At 44.1% G+C, this 18,637-nt stretch overlaps 1 protein-coding gene across 1 annotated transcript in view; it reads right to left on the bottom strand.

Annotated features, from left to right (window-relative positions):
* The window catches only part of LOC135206980 (eukaryotic translation initiation factor 3 subunit B-like), a 39,165-nt gene extending 22,824 nt beyond the window's left edge, over positions 1 to 16,341 (bottom strand). The window contains 3 exon segments of the mRNA XM_064238539.1: positions 10,540 to 10,711; positions 11,091 to 11,286; positions 16,179 to 16,341. Of these exon segments, the coding sequence (XP_064094609.1) occupies positions 10,540 to 10,711; positions 11,091 to 11,286; positions 16,179 to 16,293 (483 nt within the window). The 5' untranslated portion in view covers positions 16,294 to 16,341.
* Between the last annotated feature and the right edge of the window lie 2,296 nt (positions 16,342 to 18,637).

Genomic DNA, 18,637 nt, shown 5'->3' with positions numbered 1-18,637 from the left:
CATGCAAAATCTTTGCATCGAACTTCTAAGGATCGATTACGTTCCGTGTCTGTTCCAAATAGGTTCTCTTTTGTTAACGCGAACAGGGGCGAAAAAAAGAGATTCTCGATGCTCTTTGCGATATGAGTGTCGTGGAAAATTGGCCTAAGTGATTAAAAATAAATCATTTCATCATTCCTTGTAAGCGACCCCTTTTCGATTAAATGGGTAACGAAATCAGGAACGAATCTTGCCGTTACCGAGCCTGCTGTCCGAGAGGCTACTGGCCTCTAGGTTAATAACTCGCTTAAAATGACAATTGTCGAAATTGCATTTTTCCTAACTATACAAACCTGAGGTCCTTTAACAAATAGGAAGGTAACTAGCGGAAGCTGGACGGGTCGTAAGCTTCGAAACAAGGAGGGGAGAACGGTAGTTAACTGCTTGTCCCGAGATCGTGCGCGCGCCCCTGCGCGCCGAGAGGTGAAGAATCACTTTTGCTTTTAGGCCCATGCCAACAAAAAGTTGCAGAGTGAGGGGTGGCATGAGGTGGGATATATGTAAAGGACCTCAGGTTTGTATAGTTAGGAAAAATGCAGTTTCGACAAAAATTGTCATTTGTTCCGATTACGTAATACAAACCCTCGGTCATTAACAATAGGAAGACTCACTTCTTGGTGGGAGGAATCTGAGTCTTTTTGGTGAACAGGACTGGTGTTCGTCCAACCCTGGAGTGCCTCCCTGGTCGTAAGAGCAAGGGGGGATCCAACCAAACCTCTGTCCGATTGATCGGGGGTGTGGAACCGCAGGATCAATGGGGTCAGACCTCTGGGCCAAGTACTAAGAGAGAGGCAAGTCGTATCTCTTCGTACCAGCAAGCAAGAACTTGTTCCTGTTTGCAAGAGGGGACAATCATAAAAAATGATGGGTTTGTCTCAATTTGGCATCCACTCCTCCCCCTTGTTGGAGGAGGTGGTGGATATTCTACTCCTATCCTACTGAAAGGGATAGGATGGTGCTCTATTGGAGTAGCTCACCTGCATCTCGTCCTTACCAGCAGGTGACGACCGTGTCCCTCTACCCAAGGTAGAGGGAAGAAAAAGATGGGAAGAGGAGCCAGTCACACTCATCATTCCTCATCCATTCTTACGGTCACACCAGACTCGATGCTGGTTCAGCCTGCGAGGTCTGGTTAAACCTACACAACGTGTTTGAGCAACCACCACGGTTCCCAAGGAAAAAGATCCAAGGAACTGTGGGCAATATCCTGAAGGTAGAAGGAGGTGCATGCGGTCCGGTTGGACCAGGCGCCTGCCTTCATTTACCTGCGCCACGGAGAAGTTCTTGCGGAACGCGAGAGAATGATGAAGAGGCGTCCGCACTCATTCTGGGGTGTCGAGTTTTTCTTCAGACAGCTCCGTCGCACCTTCACAGGAACAAAGCAGCATAGCCTTTCGTATCGGAGGCCGGCGGGTGACGTCCATTAGGGAGGGTATTTGTGAAGGACTCGAACCAATCGTCAGTTACCGAAGGGTTCTGAGTCTTCGCTACGAAGATCGGTACGAAAATCGCGAGCGTCACAAATCCCATCCCTTTGTGCTTGACTTCTCAAGAGAAGTCATGCAGTTACTAAGACGAAAAGAAAGGGAAATAGTCGATGACCTATCCTCTTCTCGACTTTGGTTTATGTACAGTACTTATACTGACAAAGCTATTTAAGACGAAGTAATGATTGCTCTGGAACAACCGAACTAAGTCCACAGCATAGTTCGTAACTGACTCGGGCGCTCTGACAGCTGCCGACTGACTGGTTCGGAATCAGTAGAGGCAAGTTGTCCAAGCATCCGGGTAAGCACGTGACCTTCGCCCTTTAAGAGTTATGCTGAGAGACCAAACAAATAAATATTTGTTAGTCACCGATGCCGGACGGCGCGGCGATGATTCTCTTAATGCATAAGCTCAAAAGGCGAAAGTCAATTGCCTTCAAAAGACCGAGGTCCCTGATGGCAAGAAAATCTCATAGACGTTGAATCTCAGCTTAAGGAAGAAACAACACTATGTGATGTTGAAGACGAAGGTAGGCAATGAATGCAACCTACGTCTTCCAGCTGAATCGAGAGAAGGAATCTCAAGATTCTAAACCTGTGCTTACAAATGACTGAAAACGCTAACCGCCATTTCATTGCTGTCCGTTTGTGCAATGAAAGCGGGGCGTTCTTCAGTAATGAAACACAGGGGAGAGCCGCTTGAAGAACTGCTTCTCATGGGCTGAACGTTTGGAAGTAGAGCTGGCAGGTGTGGGAGTAGGCGATGTCTTTCAATACATCTGCTAATCCGGGGTGAACAATGAACAATTGTACACCTCCGAATACAAGATATTTTGAGGACAACTCAGATTCCGCAAAAATCATTCGCATTATCGGGATACGATGCAGCAGAGACTATTACAGAATTCTTTTACCGTGCGGTAAACAGAAAGATGAGAGTCGAATAGATATCTCTGTTTAAAATTCTCGCAATACGAAGACGATGAATACTAGCGTTTCTCAGCAGTAGATGGTCATTCATGTATGCGAGAATCCCCGTTAATCAGAGACTTAAGTCCGTGATTGTTGGGCAGAGATACGGTTGTTATTCAATCAAAGCAGGTGAGAAAGACATAAACACCGTCTATCTCAAAGCGGCAGCTGATACTGAAATGCCTCGGGCAATTCAATACGCAGTAGCTGTCGCTGACTCGTCATCCTGAGTTGCCAAGTAATCCTTTCCACGAAGGAATGCGTTCGGCTAGAAACCACCGAGCATAAAAAGATATGCTCGAGCAATTATTATAAGCGAAACGAATTTCGGTAAATATAAAAGCTTAAATGGTGTTGTTGTGACAACACCATAAGTATATAAATTGAAAACTGGAAACTCCTGGGAGTTGCAGGCAAACCCGGGTTGCAGTTCAATTAGAATACTTTTCGTCTAAGTCGCAATCCGTAGAATAACCAGGATATGCGCCTACCCCTCGGACCATTCAACTGCTTAGCAGAATCATGTCGCGAGGTTAATTAAATACGTAGTATATTTGTAGGATTCTGAACAACGATCGCCATCCTAAATTCTTTCCTTCAAGAAAACAAAATAAGGATTGGAGATCGACCACTTCGTTCTTTATTAAAGAGAGTGAAGGAGAAGTCTTCCTCGAAGGAAAGCTTCAATGGTGAACAGAATACTAAGACGATAGTTCCAGCCAAACTGATATTCCGTCCGTTCTTCTCTATTCCAGGTTGGTCGACCTACTGTGAGATAGTCTTCTTTCAGCAGCAGTCTTCTTCCTAATGCTAGAAATTCCAGGAATTCGAGCATAGGCGAGGTTCCCGATTATCGTGTAACATATCGGGGATTCTCGTCTCGCTCACTTTGGACCGTGGTCTCGCCTAGTGTTTGGAGATCGTAAGAAACTCTAACACACTGAATGCGCTAGAAATTCCGTAGAATTCTAAGCAGTCTGCGAAAACCCCACCGACTTCGTCAAACGATATCGGCTGGTGGTCCTCTCGATTCCCGTAGAAATCGAGAATGGGGCAGGATCCCTCCTCAACGACCGGCTTACGTCAGGTAGGAACCGAAGGTCCCCCCTGGTAGCGCAGTCCCCAACGTGGGATCCTACAGAGAAATCTCTGTAGGATCCTTCCCCTTTCCTCGTAGCCGTAAGGAGAGAGGGAATGGGGGAGGAATTGGATACTCGCTCGCCTTCCCAGTGGAACTAGCAGTTGGAGAAGAGTAGGAGCAGCCATCGCCTTGCGGCGATGGCCTCTCAGAGTCTGGGAAAACGTATCGTCAGAGAAAACGTTTTCCCTCCCCGAGGAGGGTTACGAACTCCTCACTGTAGGTAAGGGTCTGCCGCCACTGTGAACGTCGTCTGGGTGGGGCTGATCGACACCTGACAGGAGAGAGCCGATACCCGTCCTCCGACTCAATCCAGTCCTCGTCGAGGTCGAAACCTCTCAGGAGGACCGAAGGAGTATTTAAATACTGTGTCGAAGACACGTAGAAACGCCGCTGTCGCAGTAGAGGAGGTGGAAGTAGCTTGATCGACCGGCCAGAACTGAGAGAGCCTTCTTGTCCGGAGACGAGAGACTCTGGTTCGACAGAATCGGCAAGCTCGATCGCGGCATACCCACCGTCGGTTTTGGGTTCCCTCTCGGGCCCCAAAACGAGCAAAAACGACTCGAGCAGACATGGGCTCTGCTGGTGGGAGCGGCGATCCTTCCCCCCGGTCGTTTGTGCTGACGAATCAGTGCAATAACCTGGTAAATTGTTACTCTGAATCTCGGAAGTTACAGCGTCTTGAGGAGTAGGGACCGTCCAGTCCCTCCAAACCAGAGCAGCTCCCAGGACCCTCCTCCTTCAGGAAGAAGGACCAGCAACAGATCCCTGACGGTTGCCTCCAATCACTTGCGCGTACGTCCTGGTTGGTCCTAAGACCAACCTGGCCCCTCCCGTGCCGGCGTCGTGACGGGATCGTGAGCGGCGCATCTCTCAACGATCAACTCCTATATACCTCGCTCTTCCTGGCGTATGCCGAAGAAGTTGAAGGTATCGGAGAGACAGAACTGACGCTACCCTCTCCCCCTGACGGTCGCCTCCAATCACTTGCGCTACGTCCTGGTTGGTCCTAAGACCATACGTGGCACGTGCGCGGCGTCGTTGACGGGATCGTGAGCGGCCGCACCTCTCACGATCATCCTAGCTACCTCGCTCTTCCCGGTGGTAGCCCGAGGAAGTTGAAGGTAGTGGAGAGACAGACCTGACGCTCCCCCCCCCCGCTCGCTGGCAGGACCAGCGTACGGTGGGGGGCTGCAGCCGATCACCAACCCGCGGTGGGGATCGATCTGCAGGCCTGGCCGTGCCGCTCACCTGTGGCGAGCGGCTCGACTGAGCACGTCGACCCCGGTCCCGTGCGTCAGACGAGCTGCTCTGGGTCACCGTATTCGCCCCCGGTCCCTGTGGGAGCGGCGGTCAGGTGACCTGCAGAGCTCGCTTTCGCCGTGAGACCGGTGAGCGTCCTCGCGGCACGTCAAACCGTCGGTCGAGGGGACCTGGGGGACCTCTTCCCAGCCTTAAACCGTGGCCGGTCAGAGACCGTCACGTCCACCCGAGGTACCGGCTGGGTCGCTGCGAGAGCGGCCGCTGGCCTGGCGAGAGTCACCTGAGCGCTCTCGACAGTCTTCTGCTCCGTGCCTCGGTCATGACGCTGAGCGAACTCAGGCGTCTTAACTTTGGCTGCACGGTCACCCGAAGGAGATCGTACACTCGGAACTTCTCGCGGACGAGAAACCGAGCCGGTACCTGGCTTAGCAGCAGAGCTGCCAAGACCAGGGCGAGGGTGTACAGCGGTAGCCAGCACACCCTTGGTCCCCGTCTTCTTCTTCTTCTCAGAAGGGGAGACGCGGGACCCCGTTCCCGAAGGAACAGGAGGACCAGCAGAAGAACCCCCCGTCACACCGGAATGTGACGAGCCCTTCGAAGTTCCCGAAGGAGTCTTCTTAGGGGGAATAACAAAACCCGGTTACCAGCTGGTCGCAACTGCGAGAGCGGCCGCTGGCCTGGCGAGAGTCACCTGAGCGGTTCTCGCCAGCCTTCTGGCTCCGTGCCGTGGTCTTGGCGCCGAGCGAACTCTGGCGCCGAAACTTTGGCTGCACGGTCTACCCGAGAGAGCGTACCACTCGGGATCTCCCGCGAACGAGAGACCGAGCGGAACCTGGCGTAGCGGCATCGCCGCTAGCACCAGGCGGAGAGGAAGTACCAGAGCTAACCGATACTCCTCTGGTCCCGTCTATCTCTTCCTTACGGAAGGGGAGACGGGCCCCGCTCCCGAAGGAGCAGGAGGACCAGCAGAAGGACCCCCCCGTCCCACCGAGGTGGGACGGGCCCTTAGAAGTTCCCGAAGGAGACTTCTTAGGGGGGGGAGGCAGCCTTCTTCTTCTTCGGCTTATGGGCCTTAGAAGTCGAAGGGGAAGGGGAGAGGCAGCAACAGACGAAGATGACACCTTCCTCTTCTTCGTCAGCTCACGCAGGACAGTCGTCAGGTCCTCCATCCAGGCCGGAGTCGGGCCTATTGCGAAGCAACACGGCCCGACTGCACCTGTCCGGAAGGACCTGGGACTGGGGAAGACACACCATGGGCAGGACCAGCATGGACAGGCGCAGGAACCAGGAGCGACAGGAACAGCAACCAGCTCAGGAGCGGCAGGAACAGCGGCAGCGGTAAACACAGAAGGGACAGCCAAGCCAGTAGCGGGAACCACATCAGCGACAGGTACGGCAGGCCCAGCCATCGCCTCGTAGAATCATCGGCAGCCAGCGTGGTACTGGCGGCCGGTCCAGGGGCGAGCTGCTGGAACAGCGGAAGTCTGGGGCAGGCAACACGAAGAAAACACAGGCGGCGGCGGCATACCCCTCCTCGGTACGGCGGCGACCGGCCCTAGAAGCGGCAGACGGCGTCACCGACACAGCATGGGGAGTGTAGACCAGCGGGGGGAAGCAGCATAAGCGGCCGTGAAGGTTGTAGTGGAGACCACTCCAAGAAGGTCACCTGCCCCAGACCTCGCTAGACTCTGCAGCAGATCGTGGATTGCTAGGCACGCCCTGCAGCCGCAGTGGTCCATACTGTCCAAGGTCGTCTCCCACGGCTGTAGCACCTGCGGATAGCACAGACAGATTAGTAAGAGGGGTTCCCTCACGCACGGGGGGGGAGACATGCCCCACCCGAACGGAAGGAAGACCCCAAAAACAAAATACGAGGAAGCTGAGCGCGGGGGCAGGAAAGAAGACGAAGAATCGGATACCAGGGAGTCGCGGGAGAGCTTTCCGACGACTTCCTGCAGACTTCGCTTCCCTACCCCCGCACAGCAGTGAAAAGTAATATGAAAATGAAACAGAATACTGCACTTGCGATTCACTTCATAGAACTTAAAGAGGGAAAAATTAATTCCCGGTAAGAGCGGAAACTTGATTGCTATTTTCACTTTCACAGCAATAAATCGTAAGGATTAATTCCCGGGTAAGAGCGGAAATTGATCCAAAATTAAATTTGATGCAATTAATAAAAGAAAATGAAAAGAAAACTGCATTGCGAATCCACTTTCATTGCATTCTATTCATACAAAATAAGAGGCTCTTGCCGAGCGCAATCAAGCTCTCGGCAACGAACGCACAGGGCAAAAATATAATGAAAAAGAGTACTTACATCTTTCAATTACACACTTTCGCCCAAAATACATGACTCGGCGCGAGTGCGCCCGCCCTCGGCACCGAGACATAATTCAAGGGTTCAATTCATGAAAAGAGCGGAAATCGCCGTCTCTACGGCGATAGCTCCATGTTGATTCATAATTAAGTAATGAAAATGAAAACAGTGTACTTACAGTTTCATTTTCAAGTCAAACCAACCATTAGTAGAAAACACAATATAAACAAACAAAGCATACGACGATGAAGCGGGCAGAGAGCGATGACGAACACGTCCTTCACCCGCGGCCGAAAGCAAAGTGATTCTTCACCTCTCGGGCGCGCGGGCGCGCGCACGATCGGACAAGCAGTTAACTACCGTTCTCCCCTTGTTCGAAGCTTACGACCGTCCCAGCTGCCGCTAGTTACCTTCCTATTGTTAAAGGACCGAGGGTTTGTATTACGTATCGGAACAAACGAGAAAATATCTTGGATGGTGCTTCTGGCGCGGCAGGCGCTTCTGGCGCAATTTGCGCCAGGCTGGCGCTTCCTTCTAGTTCTTTTTAGGTTATGTGCCATAACATCTATGCCTTTATGGTACCCGACATCCTTCACATGTTAATTCCGTTCTTAGTGGGAAAAAAAACTTTTATATACGTAGTATAGTCCATTTCAGGGAAACAACTTCTGCCACTAAGAGAATGTTTCCCATCCGACTCGCCCAACTTCTCTTGAGCAATATCCGAATTTAAAAAGGTTGTGTGCGTTTCTCGAAAGGATGAGAGAATTATATATATCGCGCGCTGCCGTATTAGAATCCTTTATAATACTGTCACATTGTGGTAAACAGCATTAATCTAGGAAACCTTTGTAAGGATACTAGGAATTCTGTAGTTAACCTCGGTATGTGCATAAGACTTGACCATACCGTAGTCTTAAAGTGAATTCTCTACTACATTCATCTTCTCACTAAGCATGTACTCTAATAAGCCATGCTTTCGTAAGCATGAGAGCATTATACAATATAGAGTTCCGCTGCGTTAGAATCTTTTAAAAATGTTACCTACGGTAAACAGCATTGAAATGTTGCAATATCTTTCTTATTGAAAGCTTCTTAGCAAAAGGCAGACAATATTTTATTTATGTTTGCTTAACTATCCCCTCAATCAGAGGCTAAAACCACGATTGTAGGGGAGAGACACGGTTATTCATTCCATCCCGCAGGAGAGACATATGTTTACCTGACCACTCATGACCGACACCTACATGAATTACTGACTGCGTTGGTGTCTAGCGATAGCCAGTCTCGTTAGCCGACTGGCCTTACTCTTCCAGAGTTGCCAGCTACTCCATTTAATAAAAGGAATCTTATAAAAAATTATTATCGAACTTCAAAGGAAGGAAGTTTTCTTATAATGCGAAACAAGACTTCGATAAATCTAGAAGCTAAGTAGGTGTTGTCTTAACAATCCCTTTAAGCGTAGTCCTTCCTAGGAAATTCCTGGAATAAGGATACTGGTAACTGAGTTGCTCAGCAAAGAAGTAAACTACCGGTATGTGCTTATGATTTGCTGTATCGTATTCTCACACAGCAGATACTCTACTACCTATTCTTTCCCTGCCGAGGCAGATAGAGAAAGGATATTCTGGTGCCTGGATCCTTGCACCTAGCGCCTGGAATGTTCCGCGCGCGCTGGAATGTTCCGCACGCTAGAAAGGAGACTCGCTCCTGGAACGTTCCGCTTGCGTGGAAGGTCCCGTGCGCCCTGACAGTTCCGAGCGCCTACTAGACCCCTTTTAGAAAGAGCCTCTTGCCCGGATAAAGGCGTTCAAATTGGAAGGATCGTTCTGATTGCCACTCTACTGTAAGGCCTCTTGCTCTAGCCGTCTGTTTTCTGGCGCAATTTGCGCCAGGCTGGCGCTTCGTCTCTTTGAAGGCGCCTTGCGGCAAGAAAAATTTTCTAGAACGCGGCTCGCGTTTGGTTGGTAGGAACGCGGCTCGCGCTAGTCTGTTAGCTGGAACGCGCCTCGCTGCTGGCTATAGGAACGTAGCTCACGCTAGCTTGCTGGAACGCGGCTTCCTGCAGCGGCTGGCCTCAGTGTTCTCTTAGTTTTTCAGAGAACGCGCTAGATCATCGCTCCAAACATACATTCTTCGTCTTTTCGGATGTAAGATGAAGAGACGCACTTTTTTTTAAGGATGCCTTATCAATGGCTATCCTTGGCAGTCTGGGACGCTCTACAGAACCTGCCGTGGGGACGCCTGACCGGTGGGGGTTCTCCCTAACCTTCCTGCGGCTGTCGACTTTCCTCCTCCACTGGGTCTGGGAGTTTGGAAGAGGTCTAGGCCTGGAAGCGCTACGGAGCCGATCAGACGCACCCTCCACTGCACTGGGAACACTATATTCACTTCTTACCTTTTAGAGCTCGCCTTTTGAGCTCCATCCATTTATCTTCAAATTTGCACATATGAATTTGTAGATTCTGTGGAGTAAGAAGGTGATGAGGATGCAACAACTACTAGAATTGTCAATACTCTAACTGCTCGTTAGTACGAGAGCTCTTAAAGCTTCTAAAGGAAGCGTATCTAGTTATATGCTTTCTGACTTCCTAAAGTAGGAAGTTAGTCTTATATTTCCTTCATCAAGTTCTAAACACTTATACAAGTATTAGTGAAAAAAAAATATCAATATTTCCCTTATTGCAAAATACAAGTTTCTACCGAAAAATTCGGTAGTTTCACGTAATATATTTTTCGAAATTTCGAAGCCAAATTCATTAAAAAATTAATAAAAAGCGTATGCCAAACCAAAGACCCAGTACTTCCCTGCAAAAGACAGCCCAGAAGGTCGATGGCGATGAAAAAACGAAAATCAAGTCAGGAGGTAGCAACAACGTATGTTGACACTACCGCGACAGAGAAAATCTGGTTCTAGAACGGTAATCGTTCCTATTCCTGCCACCCAGCGGCAGGGGCGGTAGATCACCTGACCTACCTGCAGCGTGTGCCGCGAAATTCGAATTTCTGTCGGGGACGACGGAGTCTATAGCTAAGTATATATCTGCTGGGTAAGTTCCATGTAAAAAAACAAATATTTTGATATTCTTCATGCTAGGAAAAAAAAAAAAAAAAAAAAAAAACTATCAATTTACATAAAACACAATTGTTTCTATATAAGGTGCTGTAAAAATCAAAACATGGAAAAAATTGCTTCTATATATGGAGCTGTAAAAGTCACAACATGGAAATTCTTTTCTATAAAAAAAAATGCATTTATCATAAGATGTGATAATGCACAAAACATAATCAAAGGCCATGACAATACACAAAAAAGTTACCTTGTACGGTTGAGGAACTGGTGGCACAAATTCATCAGTGATATTTTCATATTTGTCAAAATCTGTGAAAACGTTACAAAAGAAGGTATGTTGCTTATCTAACTTGTAGTTATTCCTCTGCTTCACAGCCTCTTCCGCTGAGGCTCTGTCTTTAAACTCCAAATAGATGTACCTGAAGGAGTAAGAGTCAAATCAACAGCATGTAAAGAACAACCAGAAACTGATGTAAATAGCAAATGAGAGCAAGGTAAAAAAATTGTGGCTATTTATAAAAAAAAAAAAAAAAAAAAAAAAAAAAAAAAAAAAAAAACACTCAAGTAGGACATAATCATTAGAAAGAGTGCAGCATTTTACTTAATGACTGCTGACTGAAAGTATGTAATAACTGTACAAAAGAAAATATGTTAAATTCCTGATATGGTTACATGTGAAGAGATGGGAAGAGCTACAACAGTATTAATATGGGCAACTACTGGTAAGAAGAATCACAAAATAAAAAAAAGTTACCATTTTTTTTTAAAGATCAACAAGAAACCTATAAAATAGCTTACCCTTTAGTCTTGCCATCTTCTCCTGTTGGATAATATTCGTTGATAAGTGTACCAAACTCTTTAAAGATTTTGCGAACCACATTTTTAAGTTTCTCCAATCGCTCTGCACCAACTGAGGGGACACCATCAACTATAATAACAGATTCAACACCATCCGTCTCCTTCGGCTTCTGTCGAAGCAAGTCACCAAGCAACTCTGAAATGACAAATTTTTTAACAATGATTTTTCATAACTTACAAACCTGAGGTCTTAACATTAGGAAAAATACTCAGCGCCAGCTGGAAACCGGTAAAGTTTAAAATAATTGAGTACGCAAGGGACTATTGGCATCTGTGCTTGGTCACGAGACATGTGGAGCCACCCAAATACCCCTCTTTAACTCGTGACCCCGTTAGTTATTTTCTTACCGCCTTTAAGTGAGGAGGTGCTTTGCCTCCGTCCTTTTAAAGCCAGTTTAGTTTGTCCCATTGTTTTGAATTTGTTGTTTATTCAGTGCTATTTGTGAGAAAATATTTAATTGCCAGACCCCCACCTGATTTCTATTTCAACTTGTTATGCTATACTTTTTTTTTTTTTTTTTTGACAATCTAACCTCAAGTTTCATGAAATTTCTTGGCTATTTGTTAATAAATGTTGATGTTACATACAAGATATACATCATCATACATACATACTCAACTTATCAAATAACTGCTAAGCACAAATACAACATCCATCTCCCAATTATGCGCTCAGCTTCTGCGGCTTTAAAAAAACAATCATCCATCTGGGTTTTCATACTACTGATTAGTAGTATTTAACCATTAGGGTAAACAACCGACTGAACTGGCCAACTCACCGACTACCGCGTTCCTGGCCACCCTTCGAAAAAGTACTTTAACACCTCTGACACCGGAGATGGTCATAAGTCATGAGTTGTTGGTGGTGATAGCAGGAGCTCAAGAACTCTATTCTCCTTTCGAAGTAAGTATTTTCTCCAAAGTTAGAAATTAAGGCCATATTTTAAGATTTAAACAGAGGGTAATGAAAAGTGTGGCCAACACAGTGCACACTACCCCCATGACGCTTTTGAAATTTTTACTTACAATTAAAAATGTTTAGAAGATTGACGCCATCTTGATGTTTGCGGAGTCGCTTACATCAACAAACTTCCCATTTCCTGTGCTAAATCCGTACACCACTTGTACCCATAGACGCTGGGGCACTTTCATCCCAACAATCGTAAACACGACTTCCAACCACTACTTATCCAAAGGAACTACGTATCGCATTCTTTGCGGCGTTTTGCGCTCTTCAATTGTTTATCAGTACTGTCACTTGGTATGTGTTTACCCTCCAAACTGGGTATAAGACTTACACAAAACTGGGGAAATCAAGTGAAATTATTGTATCCATTTGTATTATACGTATATACATATTACAGCAATTTCATCATTACTGCATTACTATGACAACTAGAATTAATGGAAACAGTTTGTAAATGCATCGGCGTATGTGTGAAGCTCCACTAGATTGGCAACGATGTCATTTTTTGTCACATCGTCTGCTCATAAGTACATCAGAAATATTTGTAATTTGGTCATTCTAAGCCCTCATTCCGCGGTCAAGTAGACTATGGCAGTTGATGTTTTCCTACGTTATTTTACCTACTGAACAAGAATTTGAAGTAACATTTATTCGGACGACTGTAATTAACCCCCAGGGGACAGTACTAAACATGGCGAAATACATTGGACGCCCCAATCCCTGGTGGATGTCGTATTCGCGGTTAAGTTTCTTGCAGGGTAACTCTAAAGAATAGTTCCGCACGGACTGCAAGGAACGTAACCACAGATACGACATCCACCAGGGATTGGGGCGTCCAATGTATTTCGCCATGTTTAGTACTGGCCCCTGGGGGTTAATTACAGTCGTCCAAATTAATATTTTCTTGTTCAGTAAGTAAAATAACGTAGGAAAACATCAACTGCCATAGTCTACTTTACCGTGGAATGAGGGCTTAGAATTACTTGTAATTTTGGAGGTTAATTTGGTTGCATAAAAGGGATAATAGACATGAATTAAATAAAACATTTTGAAGTAACAAAGTAAAGTTAAACTAAATGAGTAAAGTAAACAATTAAAGGAATAAAGCTTTGCACCTCATAAACACTGTAGTTGTCTGCTGCTCGTAACTGTTTGTGGAGTGAGTGCTTAGGAACCAGGACCAGCAACGTGGTTCAAGTGCAATTTGGAGTGAATTAAGACCAAAATGTCTATAATTACAATCAAATAAAGCACTGTGGAGTTTCAGTTGTGATAGCAGTAGGGATAAAAACCACCGATTACAAGGTAGAACTGAATTCGGTTCAAACCATGACCCCGGGAATAAAGTTTCATACTTTCACTAATATAGGCAGTAAAATGTTTTATTGTGCTGATTACAACTGCAATCTTGAGTAAGATCAATAAATGTAACATATATATGCTAACATTGTTCAAATGAGTGCTGGGAAGGCTGGGAAAGATGGTGGATTGTCTGTGGTTAGAACGGCCAGTCACGCGATTGCCGCCATATTGGATTTCAAAACTGCCTTGAAAACATATTTTACTTAGAGCTCACATGCTTATTTTAGTTCGTATGGGGCTTTCATATATCACATTATGTTGACAAAACTTAAATCTTTTGAATGGTATGCTGAAAGTTGTAATTGTATTCTTGTTTCACCAATTAAATATAGAGTGAATAAGGCCTGGCCACGCGATGACGATGGATTGTTTGTGGTTGTTTACCCTATCGCCATTTTTTTAAATGCAAAATTGTCAATGATTGGATTTCAAATTACTATGAAACTAAAATATTAATTATATATAAAAAATAAGGATCTGACCTTTTTAATTCAAAAGTTGCTGCATTTACTCATATGAGGAACTGCTTGTTGCACATTAACCCTAACGTCACTTTTACCTACCAAGCAGCACCTCATCCTTTTTGAAAATACACACATAGCACAATCTCATTTCCAGAACCAATCTTAATAATTGAAAAGGGAACGATGCCTATACTCAAATTTAACAAGGGCTCCAAACCGTCAATTTTTATCCTTGGGCTCTTCTAACCAGGTAAAAATGCAAAAGAGCAGACTCTTTCTTTCCTCATTATAATGGCCCACCACTGCTTTACAAGACATATATATAGTAGTATATATATATAGCCATTAACCTAACTTAACCCTACTTTTACAGGTAAAGAATTTAGAGGACATCAATGAGAAACTTAAGATTTTGGTTGGGGAGAAACCCCTATCCCACAAGATTGTCTATTTCGACTCCACTGTATAAACTTTAACAAGTTTGCATACTTAACAAGAACAGTTTTTCCTTAGGTCTACGTCCTTCAGCAGAACGACTTGCCTAAGACAGTTGCAGGTCCAACCAGAGAAGAAAAAAAAAAAAAAACAAAAAAAAAAAAAAAATCAGATAATGAACAAAACCTACTATTTTCTTTTTTATAGATGGAGTGGAACAATAATACCAGTACTTATGTTGACTGTTTATGGCCCAGACCCACAGTTTGGCATCCTTGGCAAGGCAAAAGAGGGTGATACAGGAGGAGCCACACACAGGGAAAAAAAAAAAAAAAAAAAAAAAAAAAAAAAAAAAAAAAAAAAAAAAAAAAAAAAAAAAAAAAAAAAAAAACGGGGGCAAAATCATGCATATGGGCTTACAGAAATGGTAATTTTTTTAATGCTGTCCTGATTCCCTGCACTCTAGAACACAGCAGAAGAATACATAACCTTTCTCAAGACATACTACCTTGATCTAACGAAACCTTACTTTCTTAAACTAACTTACAGCACCCCATAATGAGCAAATTCTATGCTATTAAGTATAGACAGTCCCCAGTTTATGGCCCCCAAAAACATGCCAAGTTTTGATTTATCGCATCTTATTGCCCCAGCCATAATGAGCTTGGCGCCATTAAATCGCCCTGAGTTTCGGTTAATAGCGGTTTTCGCTTATTGCCTCCCCTCGGGAAAGGAAACCCTACCGGTATCCGGGGACTGCCTGATGTAGGAAAACCAACCAAGTACCTAGGCTTATGTCCTAGCCCACGCTAGCTTACTTCCAGTGGCCTAGGCTATCAGCTTAGGGTGAATGTTGGCAACTCAACGATTGAAGCACGGGGCACCAAAACCCCATCGTCACCTCTCAATAACCAACACTAGGTAACTCGAGAGCTCCTCGTGAAAACTATTCGACCATATGGATAGAATGAAGTCGTTGCAGAATGACAAGACTAACTTCCAAAAGGAAGCAGAGTCCATTGTCTTCAAAGATTCACCTTACTTGGGGGGGGGGGGGTCAAGGGTAGACCAAGGCCCCTGGGCGAGGTCAGGACACAGTACCCTCGGCATAATGAGACCAGGAATCACTCTGACCCCGTGGTCTACCCCCACCCAAAACACCGCATTCCCAAAGGGTCCCTTACCTTGTTGGATAACGTTCTTAAATAAATTACAGCTTAATTCCAGTCTGCCCCGAAAAATAACTGTAAATTCTTAATTAGCAACCCAAATAATACAGGAACCTGTAATTTACAAAGAAATATACCCGACGAGGAGTAAAATTCGGTTGTAATCTACGGGAGGGAAAGTTCGGAATGGCGCAGCTAGGGGCAGAAGGGAAGGGCTTTACAGTGCACCGCCAAAGGTTCATTGACGGCACTACCTCCCTAATAAGGAAACCGATAACGTTGTTCTGACGGAAACAAGGCGCAAGGGTGCCACACAGATGCCATAGCAACCGACTGAATGTTGTTTTACGGTGCCAACAGCCATCCGGCAGCTTTGCCGTAAAATATTTTCTTAATGAAATGTTCCACTTTAAGAAGCATGGATGACCCTGCTCTAACTAAACCTTCCACATCAATCGAAAAAATAACCTACATATGAAAGCAATCACCTATGAATATTACATGTTAATAAATTCGGCGAAAGGTCCACACGAACCGAAAGAAATAAAATAACCAGCTGTCAAACCACAACCCCAATGTTGCCTTTCTTTATCTCAATTTTTTAACGCTGACGCCGTCCTCTCGCCCTCACCTTCATCCGTTATTTCGTCGACGAAGTCTTCAGGATCACTGAAATCAGGATCTTCCTCTTCAGCGCCTCCTCCATCTTCATTATCCATTGATTTGGGCTTATTTTTCTTAGCCATCTTTGTGGTTGGCCTCGTGTGGTGGCTTGAAAGAACGAAACTTGCCGGGTTCCAATACTTTTCCAAATGGACTGGGATACATCCTTCATACATCTTTGAAATGTAAAATGAATTATAATTTACATCAATTCACACTAATAAGCACGTTGCATTAATATAATTATATTCAAGGTATATTTAATAAAGATTAAAACCTTTCATAATAGTAGAAAATATTTGCAGATATTATATTCTACACAGAGAAAATTATGAAAGACGTACTCGTACAATCTGGGAACTTTAGACGGATTTTATTTCTTTATTAATTATAAATAAAAAATGAAAATTTATTCTGGTGCATCATTTACGCTATATATCATATTTCTCATTTAACATTAAAGTGTTATATAGGTACATTAAATCAATGAAAATTAGGACAAATTTCTTCCCTGTTAATCAACCATAAGATAACATCATGTTTTGATTTAGATAGCAATGTATTTCATTCTTTATTCTTCAGGTACAATGATGTCATCTTTAATTTATTATGGATTTAAAAGTGTACCAGCAATATACTGATGGGATGAAAGTGCTGGGAATGACTGATGAATCCGACTGTATTTCACTGCTTGCGTGTTGCGTTGCCCTGGAGGAAAAGCTCGTGCGGCGGTCGTTCCAGAATCCACCACAAGATCGGCTTGATCCGAGGAGGTTCACATGGCCTGATCTAAACTCTAAAGCGAACGTTTCTCAAGGAGATTAACACGCCCGTAGCTAGCAAAATATAAATAAATAAAAAGGGTTCCTGAAACGTTCTAAAACTACATCATCGCCTCTTCATTATAACACGAATTCCGCAGGCCTCCCGTTGATCACAATAAGAAATATAGCAGATTCAAGTTAAATTTAAACGAATTGAATATGAATGACTTCGAAAAAATATAAGAAAAGCAAAATAATACCTACTGTGAAAACGGTCTGTTTCCCATTGATTTATTATTAAGAGGCAAAAAAAACTTTGATCAGTTGCGGGAGCTATATTTTGATATTGTCAATATGAGTTTAGCACAGATCCTTCCCAGATAGCGAAAAGCTTGCTAGTATAAAGACGGCCTATAAAAAAGTCGATAAAGAAAATTCAAACTTCTATAGACCAATGTGAAACCTATCGTACTTATCGAAACTTATAGAAATAGTAGTAGTTCACGAACGTGAAAAACTTATTATTATTAGAACAACTCAACGATACCTGATGATCAGTCCGCACACACACACACACACACACACACACACACAAAAACACACACACTCAATACATTGGCTCCTAGTAAAAGCAAGACGAGAATATACATTCTTTAAAGCACTAAAATATGGTGAACCAACATACCTAAGAAATGAATCAGATATGCAAGTGAAGCATATAGGCTATTTGAACCTAGCATAAATTGTAAGTCAGGAGAGAGAGGATTTGTACATCGTGCACCAAGACTATACAACATAATACCACCTGAAGTGAAGATCATGCAAGAAAAAAAGCAAGTTAAAAAAAGAACTAACAGGTGTCTGCATGGTGACTCAAATTTGAATTAACATCAGTGTCTCTTTTTGGTCTGAGGAGTCCAGAGGTCCACATCAGTCGATCTTCCTATCCCTCTTTCAACAACTCAACAACTACAACTCCGTACACCGTTTAATAACAATGCCTGTGCCGGCATAATGTCGGTGGGAGGGTTTAGAATATATATATATATATATATATATATATATATATATATATATATATATATATATATGTGTGTGTGTGTGTGTGTGTGTGTGTGTGTGTGTGTGTGTGTGTGTGTGTGTGTATACACACACACACACACACACACACACACACATATATATATAATATATATATATATATATATATATATATATATATATATATATATATATATATATAAAGAATAATTATCACATCACCGTGATTCATATAGATCATTCGAGCTACAAATGTCCTTTGATATCTAATTCGCTTCTACCTTGGAATTGATATATTTTCATATATGTACCGAAGGAGAATTTTTTAGTTGATAATAATTTCGTCCCCTCATGGGATAAGAACAACCACCGTCCAATGGACGGTAACGAAATCAATTCCGAGGTAGAGCGAATTAGATATTAAAGGACATTTGTAGCTCGAATGATATATAGATATATATATATATATATATATATATATATATATATGAAGCATTACTTTTCTGCAATCAGTGTGGTGTGAAAATTAGCCAAGGAGAAAGAGATGGCGCATAAGCACACATGAAATTGACTCATTAGATGGGCAAAATTACTGCATCCGTTCAAGTTTTGTCCCTCATAT

The sequence above is a fragment of the Macrobrachium nipponense genome, chromosome 31, assembly GCF_015104395.2.
Source record: "Macrobrachium nipponense isolate FS-2020 chromosome 31, ASM1510439v2, whole genome shotgun sequence".
NCBI classification, from domain to species: Eukaryota; Metazoa; Arthropoda; class Malacostraca; order Decapoda; family Palaemonidae; genus Macrobrachium; species Macrobrachium nipponense.
This window is presented reverse-complemented; position numbering and strand designations above follow the sequence as displayed.